General features: G+C 64.9%; 1 protein-coding gene across 17 annotated transcripts in view; it reads right to left on the reverse strand.

Annotated features, from left to right (window-relative positions):
• Nucleotides 1–515: 515 nt before the first annotated feature.
• Nucleotides 516–26,749, reverse strand: part of MCF2L (MCF.2 cell line derived transforming sequence like) — an 89,868-nt gene continuing 63,634 nt past the window's right edge. For 11 of the 17 annotated variants that reach the window (XM_043477880.1, XM_043477879.1, XM_043477883.1 and 8 more), the window contains 28 exons: nt 23,951–24,070; nt 22,145–22,261; nt 21,642–21,791; nt 20,854–20,978; nt 20,564–20,678; nt 19,478–19,597; nt 19,095–19,286; nt 18,523–18,714; nt 18,025–18,184; nt 17,305–17,378; nt 16,717–16,790; nt 15,388–15,454; nt 14,776–14,891; nt 13,626–13,695; nt 12,528–12,620; nt 11,819–11,911; nt 11,052–11,177; nt 9,980–10,201; nt 9,804–9,896; nt 8,890–8,968; nt 8,685–8,751; nt 7,866–7,984; nt 7,006–7,098; nt 5,905–5,979; nt 3,625–3,746; nt 2,472–2,584; nt 2,297–2,400; nt 516–2,076 (listed from right to left, as the gene is read on the reverse strand). In XM_043477880.1, the coding sequence (XP_043333815.1) occupies nt 1,991–2,076; nt 2,297–2,400; nt 2,472–2,584; nt 3,625–3,746; nt 5,905–5,979; nt 7,006–7,098; nt 7,866–7,984; nt 8,685–8,751; nt 8,890–8,968; nt 9,804–9,896; nt 9,980–10,201; nt 11,052–11,177; nt 11,819–11,911; nt 12,528–12,620; nt 13,626–13,695; nt 14,776–14,891; nt 15,388–15,454; nt 16,717–16,790; nt 17,305–17,378; nt 18,025–18,184; nt 18,523–18,714; nt 19,095–19,286; nt 19,478–19,597; nt 20,564–20,678; nt 20,854–20,978; nt 21,642–21,791; nt 22,145–22,261; nt 23,951–24,070 (3,177 nt within the window). In that variant the 3' untranslated portion in view covers nt 516–1,990. The remainder of the gene's footprint in view (nt 2,077–2,296; nt 2,401–2,471; nt 2,585–3,624; nt 3,747–5,904; nt 5,980–7,005; nt 7,099–7,865; nt 7,985–8,684; nt 8,752–8,889; nt 8,969–9,803; nt 9,897–9,979; nt 10,202–11,051; nt 11,178–11,818; nt 11,912–12,527; nt 12,621–13,625; nt 13,696–14,775; nt 14,892–15,387; nt 15,455–16,716; nt 16,791–17,304; nt 17,379–18,024; nt 18,185–18,522; nt 18,715–19,094; nt 19,287–19,477; nt 19,598–20,563; nt 20,679–20,853; nt 20,979–21,641; nt 21,792–22,144; nt 22,262–23,950; nt 24,071–26,749) is intronic. The other 6 variants (XM_043477888.1, XM_043477881.1, XM_043477890.1 and 3 more) reach the window with 3 other exon arrangements.

Here is a 26,749-nt window from a genome sequence, read left to right on the forward strand (position 1 = left end):
TGATTTCCCTCGAACAGAGCTGAGCTGAGCCTGTGTTTGTAGCCACACATGCGGCATCCTGAGCACAGGACCAGCAGGGACAAGGCTCCTTCTGTGGCTTCTCCAAGCATCACCACTGAGTCGGTTTCCACAGACAGATGAACTGCGGGCAGGGGTGTCAGCATGCATTAGGTGAATGTGAGGGGCAGAGACCCTCAGGTGCGGGGGATGGGGTCCCATGGCAGCCCAGGGGGACTTGGCTTTGAGGAGCCACTGATCCCCTGGCGTTGCACCCTTTCTCCCAGCGGCCTGGTCTTCTCAGTGGCCGGTGGCTGAGCAGGTGCAGACCTCACCTTGTCCTGCTCCTGCAGGAGGGCGAGGGGGCACAGGCGCTGGGGCCCAAGGGGAGAAAGGCTGTCATTGTGCAGAGCCTGGGGCCTGCTCACTTGTGTTGGGCTCTGGGGGCATTCCAGTGAGGGCGACCCTGGCATCACCACCCAGTTTCAGACCCTGTGCCTTTACAGATGAAGGCAGACTGCAAGAGTTGCCAATATTTATTCAAACTCCATCCGTACAATAAAGAATTCTGACTTTTAAATTTCATTTACATCAGAAGGTTAAAAAAACAAATGTGACTGAAACATGAGGTTTTAAAGTGCCTTTATGAGGAAGAGGTGACAGAAACGGGGCCAATCCCAGGCTGAGACAGCAGGAACGATGTCTGAACAGTCAATATATTAAGTAAATTATGTGACTCATCGTTTTCCAAATAACTTACACACTTCTGGAGAAGAGCTGCGGAGCTTGCCCTCCGTCTACTACACGGTTCAGAGAGGCCTGACCCGCCCGCCAATGGGGGGCCGCGGCGGGACTGCAGCGGCCTGGGGCTCGGGGGCTGCGACCTGACACATTGCCAGCAGCTTGGAGGCTACAGATACACCGCCCGCGCCGGGCGCATACGCACCCACACGTCGACACACACACAGAAATATCTGCCCCAACCAGACACAGAGAAGCACTTCAGACAACAGGATTTGTTTCTGAAACACAGAGAAACAGTGAGACGGAAGAGTTTTCCTTCCAGTTCTGCCTTGAGTAGAATAACATACACTCAGCTCCCGCGCTCACGCGCTTGCACACGGGCCACGGGGCGGGGGCGGTCCCACTCAGGGCTTCCCCGGGCACCCGGGCTGGTGTCGGCTCAGGTGACACCTGCGAGACTGCATCTTTACATGTAAAAACAATAAAAATACCCTAAACCAGTGAAGAGTGTTAAAAAATCAGGAGTCCCCTCATTTTTCTGTAGAAAAGGTTAACCTCTTAAATTATAGTTTACATGTTCTTTTGGAAATTAACCTATACAGATGAAGGGATTTCCTTGGTTTCTCACCGCAGGTCTGTAGAAACTCTGCCTGATCCTCCCGGGGGACCCCCTCCCCTGCACCTGGGACCAGGTGGCCTCAGAGAGTGCTGCCAAGTTCCCCGAGAGCATGCCCCCCGTCACCCAGTGCCATGTAAACCCCGGTAACAAAAAATAGTTTTATATCAAATACAGTATCAAATTGCCATTTCATGTAAACACAGTGATTCCTGGTAAAGATCAGAGGCCAAAGTACCACAAAAAAAGGGCCGTAGGATTAATCCCTGCTTAAAAAAAAATGTGTATAAGACAAACTATCCCCACGCTCATCCCCAGCCGTCGGCCGCTTCTCCTGGACGCAGCGTCGCGGGATGCGTGCTCCTGCCGTCAGCGCCGCACCAGAGGCGCCGGAAACCCGAGGCAGCGGCTGCGGTAGAGGCCGAGGGGCGGCGGGGTCCTTCCCTGGAGGTCTGTCCGTCAGCTCGGCCGGTCCGCCCCTTCCCAGGGGATCGGGCGCCGCGCTCCGCCCCGCGCCCAGGAAGGCGCCCTGCCCTCGGGGGCCGCGGCGGCGCTGGGTTCCGGGCGCGGCTCCGTGGGCAGGCGGCCCCAGCAGAGGCCAGCTCCCGCGCGGCGGGCAGGGTGGCCGTGGCGCTACCCACGCAGGTCGGCGACGGCGGCCGTGCAGCTCTCACTGCAGCTGGAGGAGGGGCTCAGCACCGCGGACCCCGCGCTGGACTCTGCAGACAAGCAGGGGAGGGCTGCGGTGCGTGCTGGACGGGCTCGGACCCCGCCGGCCGCGCGAGCTGCCCCGCCGGCATCGCAGGCCTCGCCGGGCGCTCGAAGGGCTGGGTGCTCACGGGGGTGGGGAGGTGCCCATGGGGATGGGGGCACTCACGGGGGTGGGGGGCACTCACACGACTGGGGTGCCCACGGGGGGTGCTCAGACGCGGGGCTCACCTGGGCTGCTCAGACACCCCGTGGGGCCGCCCTGGCAGAGGAGCGCGGACAGGTTGTGGGCGGGCACCCAGCCCTCGGTGCCGGAGCTCAGGTTCCGCACGCACCTGCAAGGGGCCGGGTGAGGGCGCGGCCGGGCGCGGGCGAGGGCGAGGGGCATGTGGGGCGGGGGTCTTACCAGAGGCCCTCATCTCCCTCCTGCACCAGCTCCACCTCATCCCCGCTTCTCAGGGCCAGCGCGTCGGGGACGCCTTTCTCGTCCAGCCTGGCGACGGTGTACCTCCCGGGGACCTGGGGAGGCACGGCAGGGCACCCCATGCACCACGGCCCTCAACTTGGGGGGGCCTCCTGGGCCAGGAGGACCCTGGGCCTCACTGGACCCCTGAGAGCCCGCCCTGCCCCTCTAGGCCCGCGTGCCCGCCACCCAGCTCCTGGTGACCGGGGCCCCCGCTGCCCCCTTCCTGGGTCACACCTGCGGGCACGGAACAAGCTCGGCTTGGGGCTCGTCTTTCACCCACAAGAGGGGGCTCCTGTCCCCCGTCTGCATTCACTGCCCGGCGGCCAGCGCCTCACACGCAGGCGCCTAGCACCTCTGTGGATGGAGCTGCCAAGCAGCGTGGACTCGAGACGGGGAGGCCGTCCTGCGGGAGCGCGGGGGCTCCAGCCTCATGTGACTGAGCTGTGCGGGGGCTGCGCCGCCCGGCGTGGGGGTGGGCAGAGCCGGGCCAGGGCCCCTCGTCCTCACAGGGGGCCAACACCGCCCGCCCTCCCTGGGCACCCTGCCCAGGCCCGCCCTGGCCCGGGGCAGCCCCTCCCGCCCTCCAGCCACCCTGAGAGCAGCAGGCACCCCCCAGGCCTGCCTGCCTGCTGAGGCTCCCCCACTGAACCCCGGGGTCCTGGCTGGCTCCGCTCACCCTCAGGCCTCCTCGGGAAGGGCTGCCCGGCCACCTGAGACACCCCCTGCTTCCCTGCACCCACGTCCATCTGCCCCCTCCTTCTCTGGGGGGCTCTGCGTGCTGCAAACAGCCGGCGTGACAGGGCAGCGCTGAGCGCCAGGAAATAACTGCTGCGCGGCCGACTGTGACGGCCTGACAGCCTCCCTGCACCTCACGCTAGAGCAGGACTTTATTCGCAGGCAAGTTCGCACCTCGGACGGTGCGATTCTCTTAAATGCTGCGGTGGAGATGCACGCGCAGTGTTAGCAAAGCTCCCCCGCAGGGCAGAGCGGGCTCATGTGAACTAACAGAGGGCAGGCACTGGGACGACCCTCTGGGGCCCCGGCCCCCGAGGGTGCAGCGGGGAGTGGCCGGCCAGCTGGGAGCCCAGGTTACCAGCTTCCCGGGGCCCACTCTGCCCTCCTCCTCTGCATCTGAGGAGTTGACTGGTTCCTCGGTGCTTGACCAGCCGTCGTTGTCCTCGGGCGTCTCTGACGGGTGGGACGTCTTGCTCCAGCCTAGAGGGGGACAGGCTCCGGTGAGGACCCCCTCAAGGCCTGCCGCCAAGGGAAGGCCATTTCCGTGACCACAGGCAAGCGCAGCACCCCTCACCCCATGGCGGGCAGCCAGCTGGGAGGAGGGTTCCTCCCCGGGGCTGGGGAGGGCAAGGGGAGTGGCCGGAGGCCACTGGAAGACGCTTCTTTGGGGCTTTATAAACCACGCGAACACTCCTTGGTGACTGTTTCCACTGCCCTGTGTCCCCGAGGGCAGCCACCGCGAGCACGACCCACGGCCCTGGCGGCTGGGGGCCACAGGAACTGCGAGTTTACAGCCACAGCCCCCTCCCCGCCGCCTGGGCATGCCCGCAGCCGCCCAGCGCAGGAAGCGCAGGGGGACGCTGGGCTGGGTCACCAGGGGCCCCGGCGCCGGGCAGCTGGCTGCAGACGTCTGCATTCCCCGCCCAGCACCCACAGCGAGTCTGACGGGGGACAGTGCGGGCGGAGACGACGCTGCGCCTGCGCAGAGGGATGGCACCGGGACGCGGGCACATGCAAACCCGGCTGGGGCCACGGGGACGGGCACTGCCCTTTGATCACGCCCGACTACCCGAGGCCTCCGAGGGACCCTCTGTGCCAGGCGAGGTGGTCCCTGTCCACACTGGCAGGAGTAAGGGGGAAATGCTGAGCCCACAGCCGTGCAGGGGCTGGGGGCTTGCAGGAGGACATCAGGCCAAGGTGACTGTGAGTCTGGTCACCTGTTGTCCCTGTAAAACAGCCACTGCCATTGATACTGGAGAAAGAGGGGGCTGATGAAGCTCCAGGAAGCAGACACTTGGCATTGGCAAGAGTGGAAGCCAAGAAAACCTCACTGTGCCCTGATGTGGACTGAGGTGACTCACCACAGGGGAGGAGGGGGAGCAGGGGGGAAAGGGAGGAGGAGGGAGGAGGGGGAGGGGAAGGAGAGGGAGGAGAGGGGCCAAGGGGGGAGGACGGGAAGGAGAGGGGGGGGAGGGGAGGGGAGGGAGGGGAGGGGAGGAGGGGAAGGGGGGAGGAGGAGGGGGAGGGGGGAGGGGAGGAGGGGTGAAAGGGAGGAGCCAGGGAGGAAGCCGAGGGGAAGGAGAGAAGGGGAGGGGAAAGGAGAGGGAGGGGAGAAGGGAGAGGGGGGGGGGGGGGGGGGGGGGGGGGCTGGTAGTGCTGGGCTTGCTCCAGGCTCTAACACGCCTCTGTGGACTCGAGGTCACCTCACTGTCTCACAGGTAAGCAGGGGAGCTCAGAGTCGACACCGCTGGGCTCAGAGGCCATGCATTGCATCTGAGTTGCATGAGCCGGCAGGGCCCCGGACCAGGAGGCAGAGCGGGTAGGCGCCTCGGACACCCCTGGTCTTAAGCAGGAACCCAAACAGCCTCAGCAGCCTCTCCCAGGAGCTGCGCGGGAGGTGACTCCTCTCCCCAGTCTGGGCTCTGCAGGGCTCCTGCCTGGGTTGTGGGAGGGCGCAGCCTGGGTCCCTGGGGCACAGACCGTCCTTTGAAGCTGGGGAGGGCCTGGCGGCCCTGAGTGGTCTGAGCAGGGGGTCTGGTGCAGTCGCACCCCTGAGAGACCATCACGCTGTCTGGGAAATGCAGGACAAATCATACAGTGGAATCCTCTCTGGGAACCTCAGTCTCTCAACCTGGGCCGGGGGCCTTGGGGTCTCCTGGGGTGCAGGGGCTAGAGAGGCCAAGGCCTGAGCTTCAGTGCGGAGCTGACCCTGTGTCCTCACAGCGGGAGCCCCCAGGAGACTCGTGGTGGGAGGGCTCTGCCAGCTGCTGTCCCGGGAAGTGTAGGGACAAAGGGCGAGGCAGGACGGGCCTGGGGCGCGGAGCCCCGCAGCTGCAGTGGAGACAGCCCTGCCCGTCCCAGGCGCCAGCCAGGGTCCCCAGCTGCTGCCTGGCGTTCTGTGGGCAGCTCTGCTGCTCTGGGCGCAGCCAGCCTGGGGCCCTGGACCCAGAAGCGAGTCGGCACCGGGGCCGCTGTCGCTGGGCTGTCAGTCAGGTTTTGAACGGAACACTGACTCTGCCCCTGGCTGGGAGGGACCTACTTGGGCGGGCAGCTCAGATGACGGGTGAGGGTGAGACAGGGTCCCTAATCGGACGGGGAGGTGGGCGTCAGGCCTCGTCCAGAAGGTGAGCCACTCTACCTCGTAACCCAAAAGGCGTGGGGTCGCTCTTTACTTGGTGTCGCTTAGCTTTTTTGTCGGGACTGGTGGGAGACGCTGCAGAGGGGCGAGAGGCAGAGACAGAACAGGAGAGCGTGAGGCGCCGCGGCTGAGCGCGCGGGGCGAACATGGAGCGCAGGCGGCAATGAGACGTGCGGCCAGAGCTGCCTTCCGGGGACCCCGAGCCGAGCTCGCAGGCGGACGGACCCCGGGGTTCACCTTCCGGGGACCCCGAGCCGAGCTCGCAGGCGGACGGACCCAGGGGTTCACCTTCCGGGGACTCCGAGCCGAGCTCGCAGGGGTGCAGGGGGGGGCCCCGAGGGAGAGCAGGAAGGGCTGCAGATGACGTGGCATCGGCAGCGTGGTTTTAGGAAGCAGCCGGTGTCCTGGACCCCGCAAGCAGCACGCGCCGTGCACGTGCTCTGCAAACCTGGCGAACGTGAGGACCAGGATGTGTCCATCTTTTCATTTGTTTGAGGCCAATTTAAAATGATTTTGTAAATTGGAAAAACAAAAAAGAAGCTGCAATTTTCTGGGCCCGTGTAAACATCTCTAGTCTTTTGGTGTCTGGTGGGGAACCCTCTAACGACCCGCCTGCAGCTTCTGGGCGTGTTTCTCCCGTGTATCTGCTGCCCAGGCGCCCCGGCAGGCTGTGAGACCTCCCTCGGGAAGTGTCTGAGCCTGCCTGAGCATTCGAACCGCCCAGAGAGAAGAGAAAGCCTGGCGGTCTGGCAGGCGGAGCGATGCTTCCGGGGGCCTGACAGGAACCGCGGGAGAGGGCGGGCTCACAGGAAGAGCTGGGCCACCAGGCAAAGGACACTTGGGCCCCCAAGACGGGCCTCCATCAGAAGCGCTCGCCTCCTCCTTCCCGAAGGAAAGGCCCCGAAAAGAGCTCTGGCCACACGGATGACAGACACACCAGCGTCGGGGACAGAGAGCGACAGAGTGGAAGATGCTCCCCTGTGATGACGGAGGCAGACGCCCTCCCGAGATGGTCCACACGGATGAACATGGCACCGCAGGTGATGACAGACAACCAGGGCATGAGCTGCCAGGAAGCCGTGGGCTGGCGAGCGCCTTTACCTTTCTGGGCTTTGAGGGCAGCAAAGCTCTGCAGGGTGAAGCGCTTTTTGGAAAGGGCAGAGCTTTCTGAGGTAGAGCTAGTGACCACGTCATCTGCGGGGAGAGAGGGCGGTGCGGGGGGCGCTGGGCAGTCACACCTGGGTCCCCCCCAGGCCCCACGCTTGCCACGGACCTGCCCGGGGCCACAGAGGTTGCATATGACATGCCTGCTGCGGGCACCCACACCGCTCCCGGCGCTCCGGGCTCACCCCAGCACCCATCTTTGCCCTTCTCAGGGGGCCTGGCACTCTGGGCTCGGCCCAGCACCCACCTTTGCCCTTCTCAGGGGGCCTGGCGCTCCGGGCTTGGCCCAGCACCCACCTTTGCCCTTCTCAGGGGGCCCGGCACTCTGGGCTCACCCCAGCACCCACTTTCGCCCTTCTTGGGGGGCCCGGCACTCCGGACTCACCCCAGCACCCACCTTCGCCCTTCTCGGGGGGCCTGGTGCTCCAGGCTCGGCCCAGCACCCACCTTCACCCTTCTCGGGGGGCCTGGCGCTCCAGGCTCGGCCCAGCACCCACCTTTGCCCTTCTCAGGGGGCCCGGCACTCCGGGTTCGCCCCAGCACCCACCTTCGCCCTTCTCGGGGGGCCTGGTGCTGCAGGCTCGGCCCAGCACCCACCTTCGCCCTTCTCGGGGGGTCCGGCGCTCCGGGCTCACTCCAGCACCCACCTTTACCCTTCTCAGGGGGCCTGGCACTCTGGGTTCAGCCCAGCACCCATCTTTGCCCTTCTCCGGGAGCCCAGTGCTCCAGGCTAGCCCCAGCACCCATCTTTGCCCTTCTTGGGGGGCCCGGCACTCCAGGCTCGGCCCAGCACCCACCTTTGCCCTTCTCGGGGGCCCTCGGCAGTGGCATCGACCCCCCGTATCCCTCCAGGCTCAGCGGGTCCATTTTTCTTTCTTCTAACTTTTTGATGTTTCTTGTGCTCCCTTTTGAGGGACTAATGACGTCCAATGTGTGGAAAAAGGAAGAGAACATTGCCGTTAGCGTTCACAAGCCCTGAGGGTGGGGAGGGGACGACTCTGAGCGCCTCCCCAGCTCTCGGGCCATGTGTCTGGCGCTGCGGGCCGTGGCCACGCGCCTCCAGGCTCCAGCTGCAGCCAGGGGGGACACCCACCTCCACAGCTACAGAGGCGGTTTTGTTGTTTTCTTCCCCCACAGGGTGTCCTTTCTCCTTTAAAGCTATAGTTCTGTGGTTTATTCATTTAGACTATATCCTATTCCATAGACAATTAGACGTGGCTTACATAAAAAACAGTGAAAAAAAAGTAAATGGATAAAGTAACGGAGGAAAAACGAGGGCAGAAAAGGTGTAACGAGGCCAGTGTGAAACGCGCCCCTGCGCTGCTGCGTCCCCGCGAGCCGCGGGCCCCACAGCTCTGAGCCAGCGTGCTCCCAGTGCCCGACCACCCAGGGCGCTGCCACCTCTGACACGCGGGTGCGGGGCTGCTCTCGGGACGGCCGCCCACCCCTCGCTGACCGTGACGGGATTTCCGCCCCCTCCCCAGGAGAAAACAGGGACACAGGGACTGGGCTCTGCCTGAGGCTGGGGCCAGAGACACAGGCCTTGACGCTGACCTCACGGGCCCTAGGCAGGGGGCGTGGGGACCGGGAGACACGGCGGTGCGGGTTGGCCTCACCTGGTGCTGGCCGGCGCGGGCAGAGGCAGGCTCTGGGACTGCTCGAGGGCGCGGTGCTGGCTGGCCTCTGCAGGGACAGGGGCCCAGCACGGTCAGGACCCGCGGCCGTGCGCCCTCCCCTCCAGGAGCCTGGAGGGCCAAGGGTCGGGGCTGCTCCGAGGGACCAAACGCGCCCCAGGGGGCAGCCCGGGGGATGGGCTCTCACCTCTGCACGCCTGCAGCTGGCTGGTCAGCACCTTCCGGATCTCACTCACCCAGGCCGCCTTGATTTCAGGAGTGGGTGCCTGCGCCCCAGAGCAGACCAGGGGTGAATGAGTGCCCACCGTGACGCGCACCAGTGTATCCCTCTGCAGGGGCTCAGGACACGTGGGAATGGGGGTGACAGTGCTGCCCTGGGGGTGCAGGAAGGACCCCGCCTCGGGTGAGGGCGCGCTGACTGTTGGGGCCTGAGGGCCATGTGGGTGGGTGCTGGGCTCTGAGGATCCCAGGCTCAAGCAGAGCCGGGCGCTGGCTGAGGCCGCTCCTGCCGCAGCTCTGCGGGCCCTGGGCTGGCTGACCCGGCTGGTGGGCTGTGAGCTGTGACCAGGTCGCCAGGGCCTCCTCGCTGCCCTGTGGCCACATCCCCCAGGGCTGCAGGGGCCCAGACCACCAAGGGCGTCAGAATTGTGGCGGGCAATGCGGCAAGGCGCCTCCCAGGCTGGGCTGCTCTCTCGAGGTCTCTGCCAGATGCGTGGACACCCTGACAGCTCCACCACCTCCCGCGCCCACAGAGAGGTGAGGACACACTTCCTGCACGAGCCAGGTGCGTGGACCCGCGTGCATGCGTGACAGCGTGCATGTGTGACATGGGCAGCCCACACCGCCCCGCCGTCCAGGCATGCAGGAGCTGGGCCCAGGACTGTGAGCCTGCTACCCTGCCTCCAGAGCCCCTCTGCCCTGCAGGGTCCCTGCTCCGCATCAGGGCTCTGCTCTGTTGCTGACAGCCCAGGTCAGCCCCACATGAACGGGGCGGGGGGCGCTGGCCTCCGGGAGATAAAGCCTCAGAGGGTCCTAGACGGCGGCCCTCGGCCGAAGCCACTCACCGGCACCCGCACGGGCCGGGCAGACCCCGGGGCCCACCTGGATGATGTACACCTCCTCCCTGGCGTTGTACCAGATCTCGAACTTCTTCGCATCACCCTTCACGTTCTCCGTGATGCCGACGGCCGTCATCTGTGAGGGCAGAGCGGGCGGGTGGGCCTCCGGCGGGGCACCCCCCCACCCGGGAAGGCGGGTGCACGGCCCGGGGCACTCACGTTCAGGGACTGCTTGTAGCTGTAGGAGGGCGCCTTCTCGTAGCCCTCACCATTCTCCTCCCGCCGCTTGCAGAACAGCACGGCCTTCTCGTGCAGGAACAGGTGGCGCTGCATGGGCTTGAAGCGGGCCAGGTCCTTCACCTTGGCGTGGCCCCGCTTGTGGTCAGTCCACACGCTGAAGGAGCCCTGCATGAGCAGCCTCCCCAGGTCGCTCAGGTTCCCCTGGGGCGGGGCGGAAGGAGGCATGGTTAACGCCCAGCGCGGGCCTGGGGCCTTGGACACGCGGCCAAGCAGAAGCCTGTCTGGGGGCCGGGCTGTGGCCCGTGGGGCCCAGCCGCCGACACTCGGGAGAGTCAAGGGTAGTGGGACGGTCAGGGGTCGCAGGGCATCTGCGGGGATGAAAAGGGGATGTTTGGGGCAGGGAACTGCTCTGTGGGACTCTATCACGGTGGACACTGGTCACCAACTTGTCCAAACCCACTGCATGACCCCCATGTACGCTGTGGACTCTGGGTGAAGGGTCAGCGGAGGCCCATTGGCTGTGATGGGCACCCGACTCCAATGGGAGGCGGGGCTGCGGGGGCCGACGTGCACCCGTGGGGCGGGGGCGTGGGAAGGCCTGTATGCTCCCTTCCATTTCTCTGTGAACCCAGAACTGCTCCAAAAAGAAAGTCTACTAAAGGGAAAAGCAAAGAGACGACGAGTGCTGAAGGGATTTACAAAGAGGAGAGGAGCCAGGGAGCGGCCTGAGCACCCAGGGACGGAGGGGCAGCATCTCGCTGTCAGGCGCTGCCTCAGCGAGAAGGGGAGGACCAGGAGGGGGTGGTTCCCAAGCCCTGTCTGTGAAGGGGAGGACCAGGAGGGGGTGGTCCCTGAGCCCTGTCAGCGCTGAGACGCACCCTGGGGTGGAAACGTCCGGGGCTTCTACCTGCTGATGAGCCGCAGGGCGGCCAAGCAGAACCGGGTTTTGATGGGATTCCGGGTGATGTGCGTGTAAGGCAACCCCCACCCCCCGCCCGTGATGGGCCCCCTCAGGCCCCGCCCCAGGCTGGCAGGATGGGTGGGGCCTCACCTCGTAGCCAGTGATGGCGATCAGGTGCATGGAGTCATTCACAGCCTTGAGGATGCCCAGGATGGAGCTCAGGGCCTCCTGCAAGTCCTCGGCTCCCTCACAGCTCTTGCTGTATTTCAGCATCTCCTGGGGGGGGGGGGCGCGGGGAGGGTCACTGCTGTCTGGACACTGAGCCCCGCCCCTCCCAGGAGAGTGGCTGGGATGCCCTGGGACACGGGTGTGGCTCCCGTGCAGTCGTCACTGGTGGGGCAAGACCGCATGTGCCCTGGGGCACTCACCCCCTGCCTAGGTGCAGGGTGGGGGGGATGGTCAGCCTGCCATCCCCATGGCCCAGCACCCCATCCTGCGCCCAGCTGCACCCTCCACAGCTCACATCTCCGACAGCCCCTCCTTCCAGGTCTGACCCCCGAACGAACGAGCACCTGTCACAGCTCTTCACGCCCGCTCTCAGACCTTGGGGATCTGCTCCGCAGGACGCCACGGTCAGCAGGACACAGGCGGCCTCGCGTGTGCTCTGGAGGCAGGGTCTGCCTGCCTGTGTCCCCGCCCCCGGCCCCTGACGACGGGCAGCACACGGGCGGCCCTGTGGGGAGCCAGGGCCCCACAGACATGGGCGGGAGGTGTCCAGAGACCGTGGAGCTCAGGGATGGGGTAGGGCGACTGCCACTGTGCGGTGTGCAGCTGGGAGGGCGTCCAGGCCAGAGGCAGGCTCCAGGGAGGGGGCATTGGGCCAGGCAGGGGGGTCCCGGGGATGCCTGGCCTCTCACCTTGAGCAGCAGCTGGTACTTGGTGATCCTCTGGACTGGCTTCAGCAGGTAGGAGTCCAGGCTCAGCTTGTGGTCCAGCTTCTTCTGGCACTCCTGCACCCACCACACCCCCTTAGACAGCCGTCACCCTCCCTCCGAGAGTCAGCCAGTGGAGGAATGTCCCCACCACAACCCTTAGACGGCCGTCACCCTCCTTCCAAGAGTCAGCCTGTGGAGGACCGTCCCCACCACAAGCCCCTTAGATGGCTGTCACCCTCCTTCCGAGAGTCAGTGAGTGGAGGACAGTCCCCACCACAACCCCCTTAGACAGCTGTTGCCCTCCCCGGAGAGTCAGCCTGTGGAGGACTGTCCCCACCACAACCCCCTTAGACAGCTGTTGCCCTCCCCGGAGAGTCAGCCTGTGGAGGACTGTCCCCACCACAACCCCCTTAGATGGCTGTCACCCCCTCCGAGAGTCTTCCCCACCACAACCCCGAGAGTCAGTGAGTGGAGGACAGTCCCCACCACAACCCCCTTAGACAGCTGTTGCCCTCCCCGGAGAGTCAGCCTGTGGAGGACTGTCCCCACCACAACCCCCTTAGACGGCTGTCACCCTCCTTCCGAGAGTCAGTGAGTGAAGGACAGTCCCCACCACAACCCCCTTAGACAGCTGTCGCCCCCCACCGAGCCTCTGCCCATGGAGGACCGCCCACGCAGGCCCGGGACACACCTGGAAGAAGGGGCAGTCGGAGCACTGTCTCCACAGGCTCTCAGAGCGCGGCTTGTTCTGACAGTACTTCTCGTAGATCTGGAACTCCTCCATCTGCCGGGGAACGGGGCTGCATCACAGGGGTCTCAGAACCCACAGCCGAGTCACAGCCCTCTGGGCGGGGACGCCCGGCTCCCTGGGCCCCGCCTGATGTCTCCCCGAGTCTGGGCACCCCCTCCATCTCAGACGCCATGGCTGTGGCCGGGCAGCCAGGGAACAGCCGCGCAGAAGCTCCATCTCAGGGCTGCCCTAGTCCTGGCACCTCTCTTAGAAACATTGGGTCCGTGTGGCTGGCTTTGGCCTCAGGGAACAGATAAATAGACACAGGACTGGCACAGACTTTGTGAAGGACTCAGCTGCACATGCGCGGGGGTCGGGACGACCGGCCCGCATTCCACAGGTCGGGGGCGTGGCCTGAGCACCGGCCCTGCCCCTGGGTCCCCAGGAGGGGTGGATGCTGGCAACACCCCCCACCCCAGATCTCAGACAGCACCGGGAGGCATGCCAGACTGCGTGCAGCACAAACAGGGCTCCTTCTGCCTCCTCTGCCCCCGGCGCCATCTCCTGCCAGGGCGTCGGCCTCTGCCTGCTGTTTGCATGTTGCTGGGTCAGGGTCCTACACCCCATCCTGCTGCTCCCAGAGCCTGTCCACGGCCCCCAGCCCACTGGTGGTCCCGCGTCTGTGACTGATGCCTCAGAGCAAGTGTGACTGCCCAGGGTCAGCTGGTGCGCGAGGGACCAGCAGGGAATTGACGCCAGCAAGGACAGTCAGCACGCCACACTCGCGATCAGAACTCAGATGCCCTCTGATTCTGGCGGCTCTCAAAGCTGAGGTCCCAGGTTTCTTTCTTTTTTGAGCTAGCTACTGGGTTTTAGGGAAACCGTGCTCTTCCAGCCCTAACAAAAAGCATCATGGCGTCTCAGCTAAACTGGATACATCCGTCCTTGTAATCTCTGTTGGCCAGATGGGGACTGTGACAGAACGTAAAGCCACTGTGGCTTTAAGGAGAAACTTCAAGGCGTCAGGCCCGCAGAAGGACGCATTTGAGAAGCACATACCCGCTCCAGAAAGCACCTGCCGACCAGCTCCGGGCAGTCTGTGTAGTTCTCCAGCTCCCTCAGGAATATCCTAGATGAGGAGGTTTGAGACACATCACGTGAACACAGCCAGAATATGACAGCTGGTCGCCAAATATTAGACGTTCTTTTCCAGACGCCTATCCCGACTCTGGACGGTGCCCGAGACCGTGAGCAGGGGCGCACCGTCTGATTTCGGGGCCTGCAGCCCACGCCTGTCCCTCCCAGGGTCCCGACTGTGCCAAACGCTCAGGGACACGCAGACGCGGCTGCATGGGGACGCCTTGTTTCTGGAGAACACAGACACGGACTGAGGGGCTGCAGCGGCAGAGGGGGCCTCTTGAGGCCCAGCAGCCCGACTGCTCAGTGGGTTTTCTGCAGATTCAAGGGTCCTGCCCTCAGGACCCTTCACCCTGCGGTGCTGACCCTGAGCCTTGGGCTGAGTTTTCGTCTAGGTTTCCGACTCCCACACACCTATCAGGTAAATCCTGGCACCGAGGGCAGCTGAGAGCCAGGGCCAAGGATGTGGAAGGACCAGAAGGCCCAGGCCACCTGCTCACCCTAACCTCTCAGGGAGGTGCACCTGAAACGCAACTTCATAAGCAGCAGGTGACAGAGGCTACGGACAGGGGCAAAAGCAGGTGGTCAGACAGAAGTTCCAGTGCCCCTGGCATCCAGGGAGATGGGGCTGGATCCCACGGCCATGGGCCTATCCGTGGGCAGGCTGGAGGGACCCGTGCACGGCGGCCTTCCTCAGGACCACAGGCTTCTGCCCCCATCTGATTCCCTCTGCATCCGCTGTTCATCTTCCCACGAGCCCCTGAGACTGCTGAGGGTGAGCGGCCCCAGAAGGACTGCCCACGTCTCCCCAAAGCCATGCAGAGGCCACTGGCACTCCCACGAGGGGGGAATGGGCAGGAAGGAGTGTGCTCTGTGGCCATCCCTTACAAGAACAGGCTTGGCCCTGCGGGCACGCGGCCCCTTTGTAACTCCTTGCCGCTCGGCGTCTGCCCTGGGCTTGTCCCACCCGAGCCTGCTGCCCGTCTGCTTATCCCCCTTGATAGGAGGGAAGGCTCTCCTCCAGCAAAGCTCCAGCAGGCGGGGCCTCCAGTGACCCAAACAAAGGCCCAACCTGTTATGAAAGTGGTAAATTTCTTCCATGTTTCCAAACAGGATATCCTTCTTGTTCTGAAGGCCAGTCGAGATTAGATGAGTCATTAAAGGGTTGTCCATCTCTGCAGCGTAGCCCTGCGGAGGAGGGAGTGGTCAGCACAGGAGGCAGGCTCCACGAGGCCACCAAGCAGAGAAGTGATGCTGCTCAGGTTTAGGAATCAAGTCTACTTGAATTCATTCCGGATGGACAAGCACAGAAATGTGAGTGAGTTACAAGCAGCATCAGTTACTTTTTTTTTTTGTGGGTGGGGTCTCCATCCATTTCTCCACCTTTCAACCTTTCTAAACTCAGGCACATCTCCTATGAAGGGAACAAAGCTTACACATGCGTTCTGATGGATTATCTCTGTGCCTGCACCCTTGTGACCACGGCCCAGGTTCCGGGGCAGAGCGTCCCCGCACCCAGAAGCCCCTCCGCCATCCCCAGGCAACAGCCCCTCCCTCTTCCTGCAAACACGTCCCAGCGCAGCTGTGCCTGTGTCCACGCGCCCTGGTCCCGAGGACATTCCGCCGACGGGTTTCCAGCTCCTGGCCGGCTCAGCAGGGCTGCGTGGGACGAGACCACCCTCACCTCCAGGACGCACAGCAGCTCCTCCACGTAGACCCGCTCTGTGTCCAGAAGCTCCTTCATCACGTGCCTGTGGGCGGGTGTGCTCTCATGCACAAGCTGCTTCCCACTGCCTCCCGGCTAACACGGGCCACCTCCAAAGGAGCCCCGACTCCCAGACCATGCACGGTTCCAAGTCCCCGACCCCCAGGCCTCCCCACTCCCAGGCCACAGTTCCAAGTCCCCCGCCCAGACCCCTTCCAGGAGAAGACCCTGCTCCACGGCAACCCCCAGCCTCCCACAAGAAGTGGGCCTGCATGATCTCTGGGGACCTGCTATGTGCTGTCAGGTTAGGGATGCCCAGGAGGGCACGGGCTTGCAAACGGGTGGGCCAGACCTCGCTTTGTGGACCAGGATCACCTTTTAACTGCCTATGACCAAGATTCCCATTTTTAAACAGAAAATGGAGCTGGGGCTGGGACCATGAGCAGACGATGGCTAGCCCGTCGCCAGGCCCCATGCCTTCTAAGTGCCCGTTGTCCACACAGGGTGGCGAGGGGCGTGGAGAAAAAGGCTCGGGCTCTCTGGCCACCGGGGGCAGAGGGTAGTGTGGACTGGCAAGGAGGCTGTCCCCGTGGACGCAGGGCAGTGTGGAGCCTGGGCGGTTTCTCCAAGTGGACAGGAGTGCGGAGGGCTCTCCCGGGGGTGGGGGTGGGGGGGTCCGTGGGAGAGTGACCACCCGGAGAGGAGGGACATGGGCAGGGCCTTCCTGTGAAGTCCAGAGTTTAGTGCCCAAGGGCATGTCTATGCAGGAACAGGCGCCATCCTGGCAGGGGGGCGGTGTGCGGGGTCAGGGGGGCTGTGGGCCGAGCAGACCCTCCACAGGGTGGGGGGGGGGGCAGGAGGAGACAGTGGGGGGAGCCAAGAAAGACAAGTGATGCCTAACACCCAGTAGGGCCAGAGTCAGGCAAGGCTGTGGGCAGGGCTGGCGCGGGCGGGTCCGAGGCTGGCCCTGCCCGTGTGACCCGAGAGCCAGGGCCGTGCCCCCGAGTCGTGTGCCCTGGGCTCAGGGAGGGAGAATGCTGCTGCTTCAAGCCCCAGGGCCACCAGACGGGCGGGGGAAACGTGGCCTTCCTGAGGAACACGCAGGGGAACCCCAGCACCCGCCAGGCGACCCTCGAGGTCAGCTCTGCTCTGGGCTGCTCCTCCCGGGGTCGGGGGGCGGGCGGGGTGGCGGGGGTGGTGTCCCACCACTTCTGCTCCTCAGCGTGCAACCCTCCCGGGGTGCGGGCTGCGAGCTGAGATCTGGGGGGCCGCGCTCGTCCTCGGAGCGGCGGGGAGGCAGCCACCCACCTCCGCAGGACGGCCAGGCTCTCCTCGTCCCCCGTGGAGCTGCCGCGGCCCTGCCGGCCCTCGCTCACCTCACTCTGCGGAGAGAGAAGCCGGCCAAGAGGCGCACTTTCAGAGACAGAAGGTGAAGCCTAAGGCCCGGCTCCAGAGCCTGACCCCCTGGTCCCTCTGAGGCGGACAGGAGGCCCCATGGTCGGGGCAGGAGGGGAAAGGGCCCGGGGGAGGCGGGGGAGTGGGGGGCGGGGCCGGGTCAGGAGTGAGGGGCGGGGCTGGGGTGAGGGGGCGGGGTCAGGAGGGCCTGGAGGGGAGAGGGCAGGGGAGGCAGAGGGGAGTGAGGGGGCGGGGTCAGGGGCTGGGGGCGGGGCCGAGGAGTGAGGGGCGGGGCCGGAGGGCCTGGAGGGGAGGCTTAGGAGTGAGGGCGGGGCCGGGGTGCGGGTGCGGACTTAGGGGGAATGAGGGGCGTGGCTAAGGCGGGGTGGGGCTGCGGCGTGGGGGCGGGGACAGGGGGAGTGAGGGGGCGGGGCCGCGGAGTAGGGGCGGGGCCGCGGAGTAGGGGCGGGGCCGCGGAGTGGGCCCGCAGCCGGGGCTCACCTTGGCCCTCCTGTAGGGCCCCCTCCGGAGCGCACTGCTCTCGGAACTGTGGTTCTCAGAACCCCTCCGGATGCCTGGTTTCGGAAGAAGGAGAGGAGAGCGACCTCGCATCTCACGGCGGGGAGAGGGAATGCGCGCGCAGGGGCACCTAGGAAAAGCCACGAGCAGCCCAGAGCCGGGGAGGAAAGCACAGGAACATGAAGGAGGCGGTGGGAGACGGGCCGGGAGCCCCCGGGGCTCGCCATTCGCAGTGGGGCCCGGCTCCCGGTGACAGGGGATAACTCTGCGCCTGGAGTCAGAATGGGCCCACGAGCTGGGCTCAGAGGCTCTTGGCGTGGAGAGGCAACACTGGCCAGGGCTGCAGAAAGCGGCAGGGGCCGTGCCAGCCGCTGGATAGGTGTGTTTTGGGGACAGGAGGTGACAGGAAGGGCCCAGCCCTGCCTTCCAAAGGGGATGCACCTGGAGAACCAGGAGGTTTCAGGGTGGAAGGCCGAGCCACACAAGGGGAAAACCATCCCGCCTGTGGCACTGAGGACAGACCGCCGGGACAAGCCCAGGGAAGGCCCTCGAAGCCACGGTGGACCCGGTCCAGCCACAACAACGGGGAGCAGCACGGCTTAGAGGGACCGAGTGAGGGGCCCGAGTGCCAATAAAACTTTATTTACACAATGGGTTGGATAGAAGGGGGCGTTCCCTGGGGTGAGAGGCGGCTGCTCGTACCTGGGGAGGGGCAGGGCGACTTGGTGAGCGCCTCCGGCCGCGGGGCCACGGGCTGCACGGGCCGTGTCTGCTTGGCTGCCAGCTTCTTGAGGCTGGCCTGCCTGCGGTGGAACATCTCCTCCACGCTCTCCTGCTTCTGGAAGACTCTCTGCACATGCTCCTGTAGAGGGAGACGGCATGCTGGACTCAGCAGGACATCTCTGTGATGCTCCAAGAGTCACCGTGACACCTGTGGGCCCCACTCTGCCCTCAGAGGGTTGGGGGGCACCAAGGGAGGAGGTGGCTGGCGGGAGGCTGTGGACAGCCGGCAGGAGTGAGCAGTTGGGGTCCAGCAGTGTCCAGAGGCTGGTGGAAGCGGGGCCCAGAGAGTGGCCAGGGCTCAGAGCACAGGCCTCCCAGCAGGCAGGGACCTCATGGGGTAGGAAGGGAGGGGGACTCGTCCATCCTGAAACACCCCCACCCTCTGCCTCCCAAGTGCCCAGAGAGTCGTCCCCTCACCAGCAGGTCTTTGGTGAGGATGGGCTCGTAGTCCTGGAAGATCTTGCTGAGCTCCTGGATCTTACTTTCTGCCCCCGTCTCCAGAAACCTCTCAAGCTCCTGGAGGGCGGCCTCTGCACCATCCTGGGACTGGCACTTGTCCACGGGCTGTGATGCTAGCAGGTAGATGCCCTCATCACACCACTTCATAGACTGCGGGGGGAGAAGTCACCTTGGAGACTGTCCTGGCATCTCAGGCGGCCTGCTGACCGCTGCCCTCTGAGACCATCTGCAGGACGAAGCATGCACCTCCTGCCCAGGTTCAGAAGGCTCCCCGGGGACGCGGGCCTGAAACCAGGGGCCTTGCCCAGGATGGGACGCATCCACACCGAGGACCAAGTGCAGGGAACTGGCTGGCTGGTCGTCTCTGGGTTTTTTGTGGCAGGTGAGTCCTTGAATCACCAATGTTGGCGCAGGACCGTCTGGGTCTCGGGAGAAGCCCTTGGGAGGCTGGGGGCCACTGTCCACCCAGCACCTGTGGTCTGGCCCCGGTGGGAGTGGCTCTGCAGGACCAAGGGTGGGGCCAGGCCTACCGCCTCCAGGAGGCTGTGCAGCTCCAGCGACTTGCCCAGCAGCCCCCTCCTCCGCTCCAGGTCGGCCGCGAACTGGTCGCACAGGTGGCGGAGCTCATGGCACTTGGGGCGGATGGAGTCCACGGCGTAGTGCTTGTGGCCGATGAGCCGCTCGCCCTCTTGGGACAGCGCGCGGGCCCGCTGCACAGCGGCCTGCGGAGGGACGGCGGAGGCGGCTCAGCTTCTCAGCTCCTCAGGGCGGAGGGCGCCCCCTGCGGCCGGGGCCGGCGGGGCGGGCTGGGGCGGGCTGGGGGAGGCCTGGGGGTCGGCAGGGTAGGACGGTGATACTGCGGGCACGGGGTCCCAGCAGTCCCAGTGGTCCCGCCGCCCGCATCCACACTTACACTGGACTTCTCCTCGAAGCTGGCCAGGTCCTTCAGGAGGTGCTGCACATGCGCCAGGCTGTTGCCCACATCAGTGAAGGTCGTGACCTTCTGGGCCAGCACGTCCAGGGCGGCTTTGACCTGAGATGGGGCAGCGGGGCGAGGGGCCAGGCAGTGAGATCGTGGGAAGACCACGGCTGGGGGACGGAGGGGGGTGCTGTGGAAACTGGGTGCAGGGAGGGGAGGGGGCCCAGGCCTCCCCTCGGAAGGGGGACTAGAGGGAAACTTCCTTGATCTGAGAGAGGACATCCACAAACCCCCCCTGCCAACTCTCCAGGTGTAACGCTGGTGAGGGACGCGTCCCCCGGGGACTGCGGCCCGCAGGGAGGGCCCTCCACTCTCATCACCACGATCCCAGTGGTGGGCGCACGAGGGCAGACAAAGAACAGACACAAAAACACGCAGATCGAAAACGAAGAAATCAAGCCATTTCTGTTTGCACGTGGCCTGATGGTCTGTGTGCAAACGCTACAAGACAGAGCCTGGATTGAGCTCGGCAAGGTTTTAGGACATAAAATCAATACACAAGAGTCTATTGTATCTCTACAGACAGCAATGAACACACAACACACCAGAATAAAAAGCATAACACCATCTACGGTTCCTTAAAAAATGAAACTTGTATGTGTAAACCCAACCAAACACATCTGAACTTGTGCAAACCATATAGCATTGGTGACTATAGGACACTGAAGAAAATCTAAACAGATGGACAGACATATGTGTTTACTGACTGAAGAGTCAGTGCAGTAAAGTGCTGACTCTCCCCGAAGTGAGGCACAGGTTTAACACAATTCCTGACAAAACCCAGCGGGACTTTCTTGGAGACACAGATCAGGTTATCTGACATCTGCACGGAAGGTGAAGGAACCGGAACAGCTAAGACAGCTGTGAAGCGGGAGAATAAAGGGGCAGAAATCCCGTCTGGAAGGATGTACACGACGCCCTGGGGTTCCAGCCTGACCCCCGGCTCCTCGAGGCCACGAGAGGTTCCCACAGGGCGTGTCACCCACTCCAGCGCCCCTCCGCAGCCCCCAGGCCACTCACCTCCCGGAAGTCCTGCTCGAAATGCCGGAGCTGCAGGCACTGCTCTAGTTTTTGCTGATGTTTTGCCCAAAACTCGTCAAAGGCGGCCTCGGTCTCGTTCAGCTGGGCCAGGAGCCTGGGGAAGGGGCGGCAGCCACGCTGGTGGGGCCTGTGAAGCCCCCGCTTCTCACAGCGCCAAGCGACGGGGGGCTAGTCCGCCCTCCACGTTGGAGAGGGCCTGTCAGGGCCCCTGTGGGCCTCAGCACGGTGGAGGGCGTGCCCGGGCCTGGGCTGGTGTCTCCCCGCCTCACCTCTGCACGGTGCTCTGGCTGTCCAGCTGGTCCTGGTTGGGGCTCTGCTCCGGGCCCCGGCCCAGCGGCTCCCGGATGCTCTCCAGGACGCGCCGCCCCTCAACCAGCGCCAGCCTCATGTCCTCCTGCGGGACGTCCAGGCTTGTCATCCAGGCCGCCAGCCCCAGACGTGGCTCCGGGTGGGGGCCGCGAGGGGTCAGAAGGCACCACGATGACCTCCGCCCGCCTGGTGCCCCGGGAGGGGGTGCTGGGAGGCGCCAGCGTGGTGAGCAGGCAGGGTAGGGTTACGGGTCTCCCGGGCAGCGGGCAGGAGTAACAGGAAACCGGAGCCCCGCGTGTCCGCTCCATACCCAGAGGGAGCAGGGGGGCTCTCGTGAGGGGCGCCCATGGACCGGCAGCGGGTCGGGGCCCCCTCTGACTCAGAGCCCACAGCGTGTGGCTGCCTCGGCCGACCCTGTCACGTTCATCAGGAGGCCACTGTGTGCCGTGACCGCAGGTCAGCTCAGCCATCCGGGTCTGCCCCCACCTCCCGCCTGCTCCCCGGGGCACTGGGGGTGCCAGCTCATCAGGGGACCAGCAGGGCCCTGCAGCAGGACTCGGGAGCCCGACCAGAGACGCTCTGAAGGGCGGGTCACAGTCCATCAGGTTCTCGGGAGCCCAGAACCACCTTGGGGGTCTCCTAGGCTCCTCTTACCTGATGCACCGCCTGCCCCCACGCCCTCCCCGCCCCCTCCCCCCATTCCTCCCCCTTCTCCCTCGCCCCCTCCCCTGCCATCTCCCACACACACCTTGGCTCTGTCCTTCTTCTCAGTGTGGGTGAGGAGCACGGAGCTTGTGGACTGCACGTCATTGGGCAGCTCCGTCTCGGCCAGCTCCGTCCCAAAGGCCTGCAGCATCTGCGCCGTCTGCTTGACCAGGAGGGCGAAGCTCTCGATGGCCTGTGGGGGAGGAGACTGTCACCCCGAAGCCCGTGCTCCTCACCCTCCTGGGCCTGGAAGCCCGGCCGCAGCCCAGCCCCTCAGGAGGTCCCCCAGCCTCAGCCTCGGCTCCTGCACGGACCCACCTGAGGGCGATGCCGGGAACCCAGCTTGAACTTTTCTCTGTCCCCATGTTCCTGAGCCCCAGAAAGCCACTCCCGACATGACTCACGCTTCTCCTTCAGATGACCGAGGTCCACTGAGACCATCGGCTCATGCTCAGGGAGAAAGCTCGGGAAACGGCACGAGGTCCTTGGAGCAGGCAGAGGCCGCGCTGCGGGGCGGCCTGGGGCCATCGGGGGTGGGGGACTCACGGTGCGATGGCAGAGCCACCTGGAGTGGCAGTAGGCCAGCGTCCCGCCCAGGTCCTCTGTCAGCTGGGACTTGTCGATGTAGCCGTGTAGTTCTGGGACGGAGCTCAGCATTATGACCTGGGGGGCGAGACCGCCGTAAGCAGAGCGCCCCGCAGACCCAGGCAGGGGGGCTTCCCAGCTCCTCCACGGCAGTCAGGGTGCGACGCGCCCTGGGCCTCAGCTCTCCCGTCCATGAAATGGGCGCATAGTCTCGTCAGATGACAGCCCCCGGGGGTGAGCAAAGCCCTGGACGGAGCCGGGCACTCTGCTGACGAGGGGCATCTGATGGGTGAGGGGGCCCGTGTGTTGATGGAGCCAAAAGTCTCTTTGGACACAGAGTCCAAAGCCGCCTGCCTGTCTGCATTCCCGCCGAAACCCAGGAGGTTGCATGGAGGTGGAGGCAGGCGATGAGCATGGCACAACGGCCTTTGTGGAGAACAGGGGCCCAGGAGGCTCTTCCACAAGGGATGAGTTTTGTTTCCTGTCTTGCTCTTGCCCTTCTGAGGTCACTGCATCCGTGAGCTTTGGCTAAAAATACCGCCTTTGCTTTGCAAACTGTCAGGCGCTGCCCCCAAGGTCCCGGAGGCTCAGTCCATGCACCACTCAACACCACCTCGTGTTTTATTAAACATTGAGCCTGCTCCAGGCTGAGGTGACATCTGACACGCCCTGGGTCAACGCTGACTGTCTCCACGTGAGGGCGGGAGGAGGGGACGGGGTGCCCTAAGACCACAGAGGACCACCCGCACAGCCGTCCGGGCACCCACGTTGAGACCCTCGACAGAGATGTCATCTTCTCTTAAGAACAGGCTACGGCGCCAGCTTTCAGCAGAGACATCCGGTCTCTCTTCACCACCCAGCAAGGCTGTTTGCCCAGAACACCCTGACTTATGCCAACAGGAATGGAGACGGGTTGGTGAGCTATTCAAGGACTTAAGGCTCTTCCTCTGTGATTTCCGTCTGCTCTGTGTTGACTGAACCACCATGGAAAAGGCTGGAACCCACCAGCCCTCTTAACATTTTTCTGCTCAGCGTTGGGTCAATAAGGGCCCCAGGACAGCAACATGGACCCACTGCAGCAGCAGCCCTCCCCGGACAGTGCTTCCCAAGTTCTGAAGGGTGACCGAAACGGGCCGGGGAAGGGGCGTCGTGGGCGATGGATCCTGTGAACCTGGGTTCTGAGAACTCATGGGTTTGGTCCCATGTGGCCGGGTGCAGGGCGACTGCTGTTCTCAGGGTGGAGACCCCCGCCCTCGGCGTCAGAAACCGAGGCTTTTTGATGGTACAGAGACGGGTGCACCCATTTCCCTCCAAAGCCCGGGGCCTGCACAACTGACCCCTGGCCGCAGAAGGCCCTCCGTCGGCACAGGAGAGCCGGCCTCAGGGACGGTGGCCCACACTGGGGCGCTCAGGTTTCAAGAGCAGCCTGGCAGGTCTTGCTGGGGAGGTCACGAGGCGCCAGGCACAAGCCCCTGTGCTCCCTGGGTCCTCTGCCCGCAGCCCCTCCCAGCCCTGCTCCGGAGCCTGACTCGACGTGGCTGGCCTCCCAAGGGAACACAGCTGCCCGGGTGCGCAGCCTCTAAGGGATCCACACAGCCTTGGCTTTCCGAGGACAGCTGGCGGCTGCCGGGGCTGCCCCGTGCCGGCTGGAGTGAGGAGGCGAGGCAGGGGTCCCGCTGCGGGGGGGGGGGGGGGGGCGTCGCTCACACCCACTTCCCCACCCCGCCCCCGAGCACGCGGGCGCGCCCCACGGGAGGTGGCTCTTACCGGCACCTTCATTTTGAAGTCATCTCTGTTGAACCTGAAGGCGAGCTCGGAGAGCGTCCTCTGGAAGAACCCGGCGGGCCGCAGGACGAGGACCAGCTGCAGGTTCGCGGGGAAGGACGCCTGCGGGGACACAGGCCACGCTCAGGCTGGGGTCCACATGCCCACAGCGGCCCGTGGCCCCGCGGGGAGGACCGGGTGCCTCCCACACGCCGGGGCCAGCCTGGGGTGGAGCCAGGTACAGACACTGCACTCGGAGCATCGCCACCCCTCACGGAGAAGGACAGCCACTGCTTGGAATGACTGCGTTACATGGCTTGTGATCTTAAAGGTCAAAAGCTCTGACCTTTCGGGGAACTACATTCAATACCTTGTATCAGCCTACAAAGGTAGAGAATGCAAAGATGTATATATTCATACATACGGATAACTGAATCCCTTTGCTGCACGTCTGAAACCAACACGACGTTATAAATCAGCTACACTTCAATGCAAACTTTAAAATAAAAAATCAACTGTAGGAAGAGCTTTGGCCTTCCCTTCTGGCTGAGTCATATGTCCCCACAGTCTTATTTTGGAATTCAAGCCCCCAGCGCCTCAGAATGGCTTTAGGGTCTTCACAGAGGTGACCGAGTCAGGATGAGGTTGTCAGGGCGGGCTCCGTCCGACTGGCCATGCCCCGTAAAGGTGACATCTGGGCGTCCAGACCCACAGAAGACGCGTGTGGGGTGGAAGCAGATTGGGGGTGCTTCCACTGGCCGAGGGTCTCCAGAGGCCGTTGGGGGGCACAGACAGACCCCCTCACAGCTGCAGAGGGTCCAGCCGGCTCAGACGTCCCCCCTCCAGATGGGGAGACAGGAGACCCTGCCGTCTGAGCCCCGCCGTGGTCTATGGTGTCTGTTATGATGGTCCCGGGAAACTGGGACACCGGTGGGGTGAAAACAGCCACAGACACACACACGAGACAGAGAAATACAGGAGAAGCGGGCTCACAGCGAGGCGCAGGCCCCCACCCCCGGACAGGAGCTGGCTCGTATGTGCACGTGAGCTTTGTGGACGAGGCGTCTGGCCCTGAACAGGTCGCCCTCTGCGCCCTGGACTCCCGCCTGGGCTCCCCGCCGCCCGCAGCATTCAGAGCCCAGCTCCAGGCCGAGGCCGTGCCGGCCGCTCGGTCAGCCTCAGGCCTGGTGCCCGGTCCCCTGGCCTCTGAGAGCAAGCCCCTCCCGTGAGAGGGGAGCGAGGACAGGCCGCAGGGAGCCCCCACCGGGCGGGTGGGCAGTGCCCCCGGGCACAGACACGGCCAGGTCCTGCCGCTCCTCTCCTGCCTCGCCTGGACCTGACGCCGCCCCGCGCTCCCGTGTGGAAGTGCTGGGATCCTCCTGAGCTGTCCGCAGTCAGGACGGCCCCCTGCCTGGGACATCTGGAGACAACCCCCCCCACACACACCCCGGGTCCCGAACACGGCCCACGGGGGCCCCTGACCCCTGGGCCGCCCCATGTGGCTCGCACGTGTACCCTCCCTGGCCTCCTCGCCCGGGCCCCCTCCGGCATGTCGGGGGGAGGGGTCACAGAGGCCTGGGGCTGGCTGCGTGTCTGAGGACCAGCCATTGCGTCCCTGAAGCCCACACCCCAGGGGCCACCCTCCCACCGTCTCTGGGGGCTCCCTGACTCCCTGTAGCCTCTGTGTCTCCCTGGGGCCCCGCCACATTGTCCGGGCTCCAAACAAGACGTGCTGTCGGGCTGGACCTCGCTGCCGCCTCCTGCTCAGGCTCCCCACGTCTGAGCGCGAGCCCCCTTGCCGGGCGTGCCGGGGGTCCTGGCCCCCTCCCCGGGCCTCAGTCGCGACAGTCACGCTCAGGCTGGATGCCTGCTCAGCAGTGCTCTGCCCCACCCGCGGCCACCTGCGACCCGGGAGGTCCCCGAACCCCGCCTCCCCCCAGGCCCTCCTCTTCCTCCCCGGGGGCTCTGCACGCCAGGACTCCCCACTGGTCACCCCCCACTGGGCACCCCCGCTGGTCCCCCCCACGACCCCGAGCCGTGCCTCCGGCCTGGCCGCCCTGACCTCCTGCCTGCCGGCCCCCCTCCTGTGGCCCCGGGCGTGTCTGCCTCTGAAGTCCCCAGTCACAGCCCGGGAGGGCAGGACCGCGTGGCCCCCGTGTCGGCCCCGGAGCAGCCCCTCTGGGCACCGTGGGCAGGGGCGAGAGACAAGGTGGAAGGCGGGCGGCTCACGGCGGGGGCTCCGGGTCCCCGTCAGCAAGAGGGCCGTGGACCCCACACCAGGCGTGAGACCGGCCCCCACGACTGCAGAACAGCGGCCTCCAGCATCTTTCTGGAGGCGGCACTTAGTCGCGTTTCCCTAGTCTTCAGCACGGTTTTCTGCCCTTACTCACACCTGCTGACAGGTCTGGTCTGAGCTCACCCGGCTCCGCGAGACCTGGGCCTTCACGGGGACCCACGGAGCAGGGTCAGCTCTGCCGGGAAGCCCTCCTGGCGTGCAACTTCCCTCCGCGGGGCGCTCATCACCCGGTGTGAGGCCTGAGTCACTGCCGCCCAGGAGGGAGCCCCCAGCATTGCTGAGGAAACGGCTATTTCGCCACATTGGGAATATTCACCGCCTGACCTGAAAATCCTGGGTGTCTCAGGAACTTCGGTCCATCCCTTCCCTGCACACAGAGGGCATCGGCTTTACAGGCCAGACCGGAGCTCCGCCCCTCGCAGAGCGAACACACTTCTCACCGCGCTTTCTTTCGGGAAGAGCTGGAGGGCCGGCTCGGCTTAGTCTCCAAACACAGACCTACAGCC

Source organism: Cervus canadensis, chromosome 9 (genome assembly GCF_019320065.1).
Source record: "Cervus canadensis isolate Bull #8, Minnesota chromosome 9, ASM1932006v1, whole genome shotgun sequence".
Classification (NCBI taxonomy): Eukaryota; Metazoa; Chordata; class Mammalia; order Artiodactyla; family Cervidae; genus Cervus; species Cervus canadensis.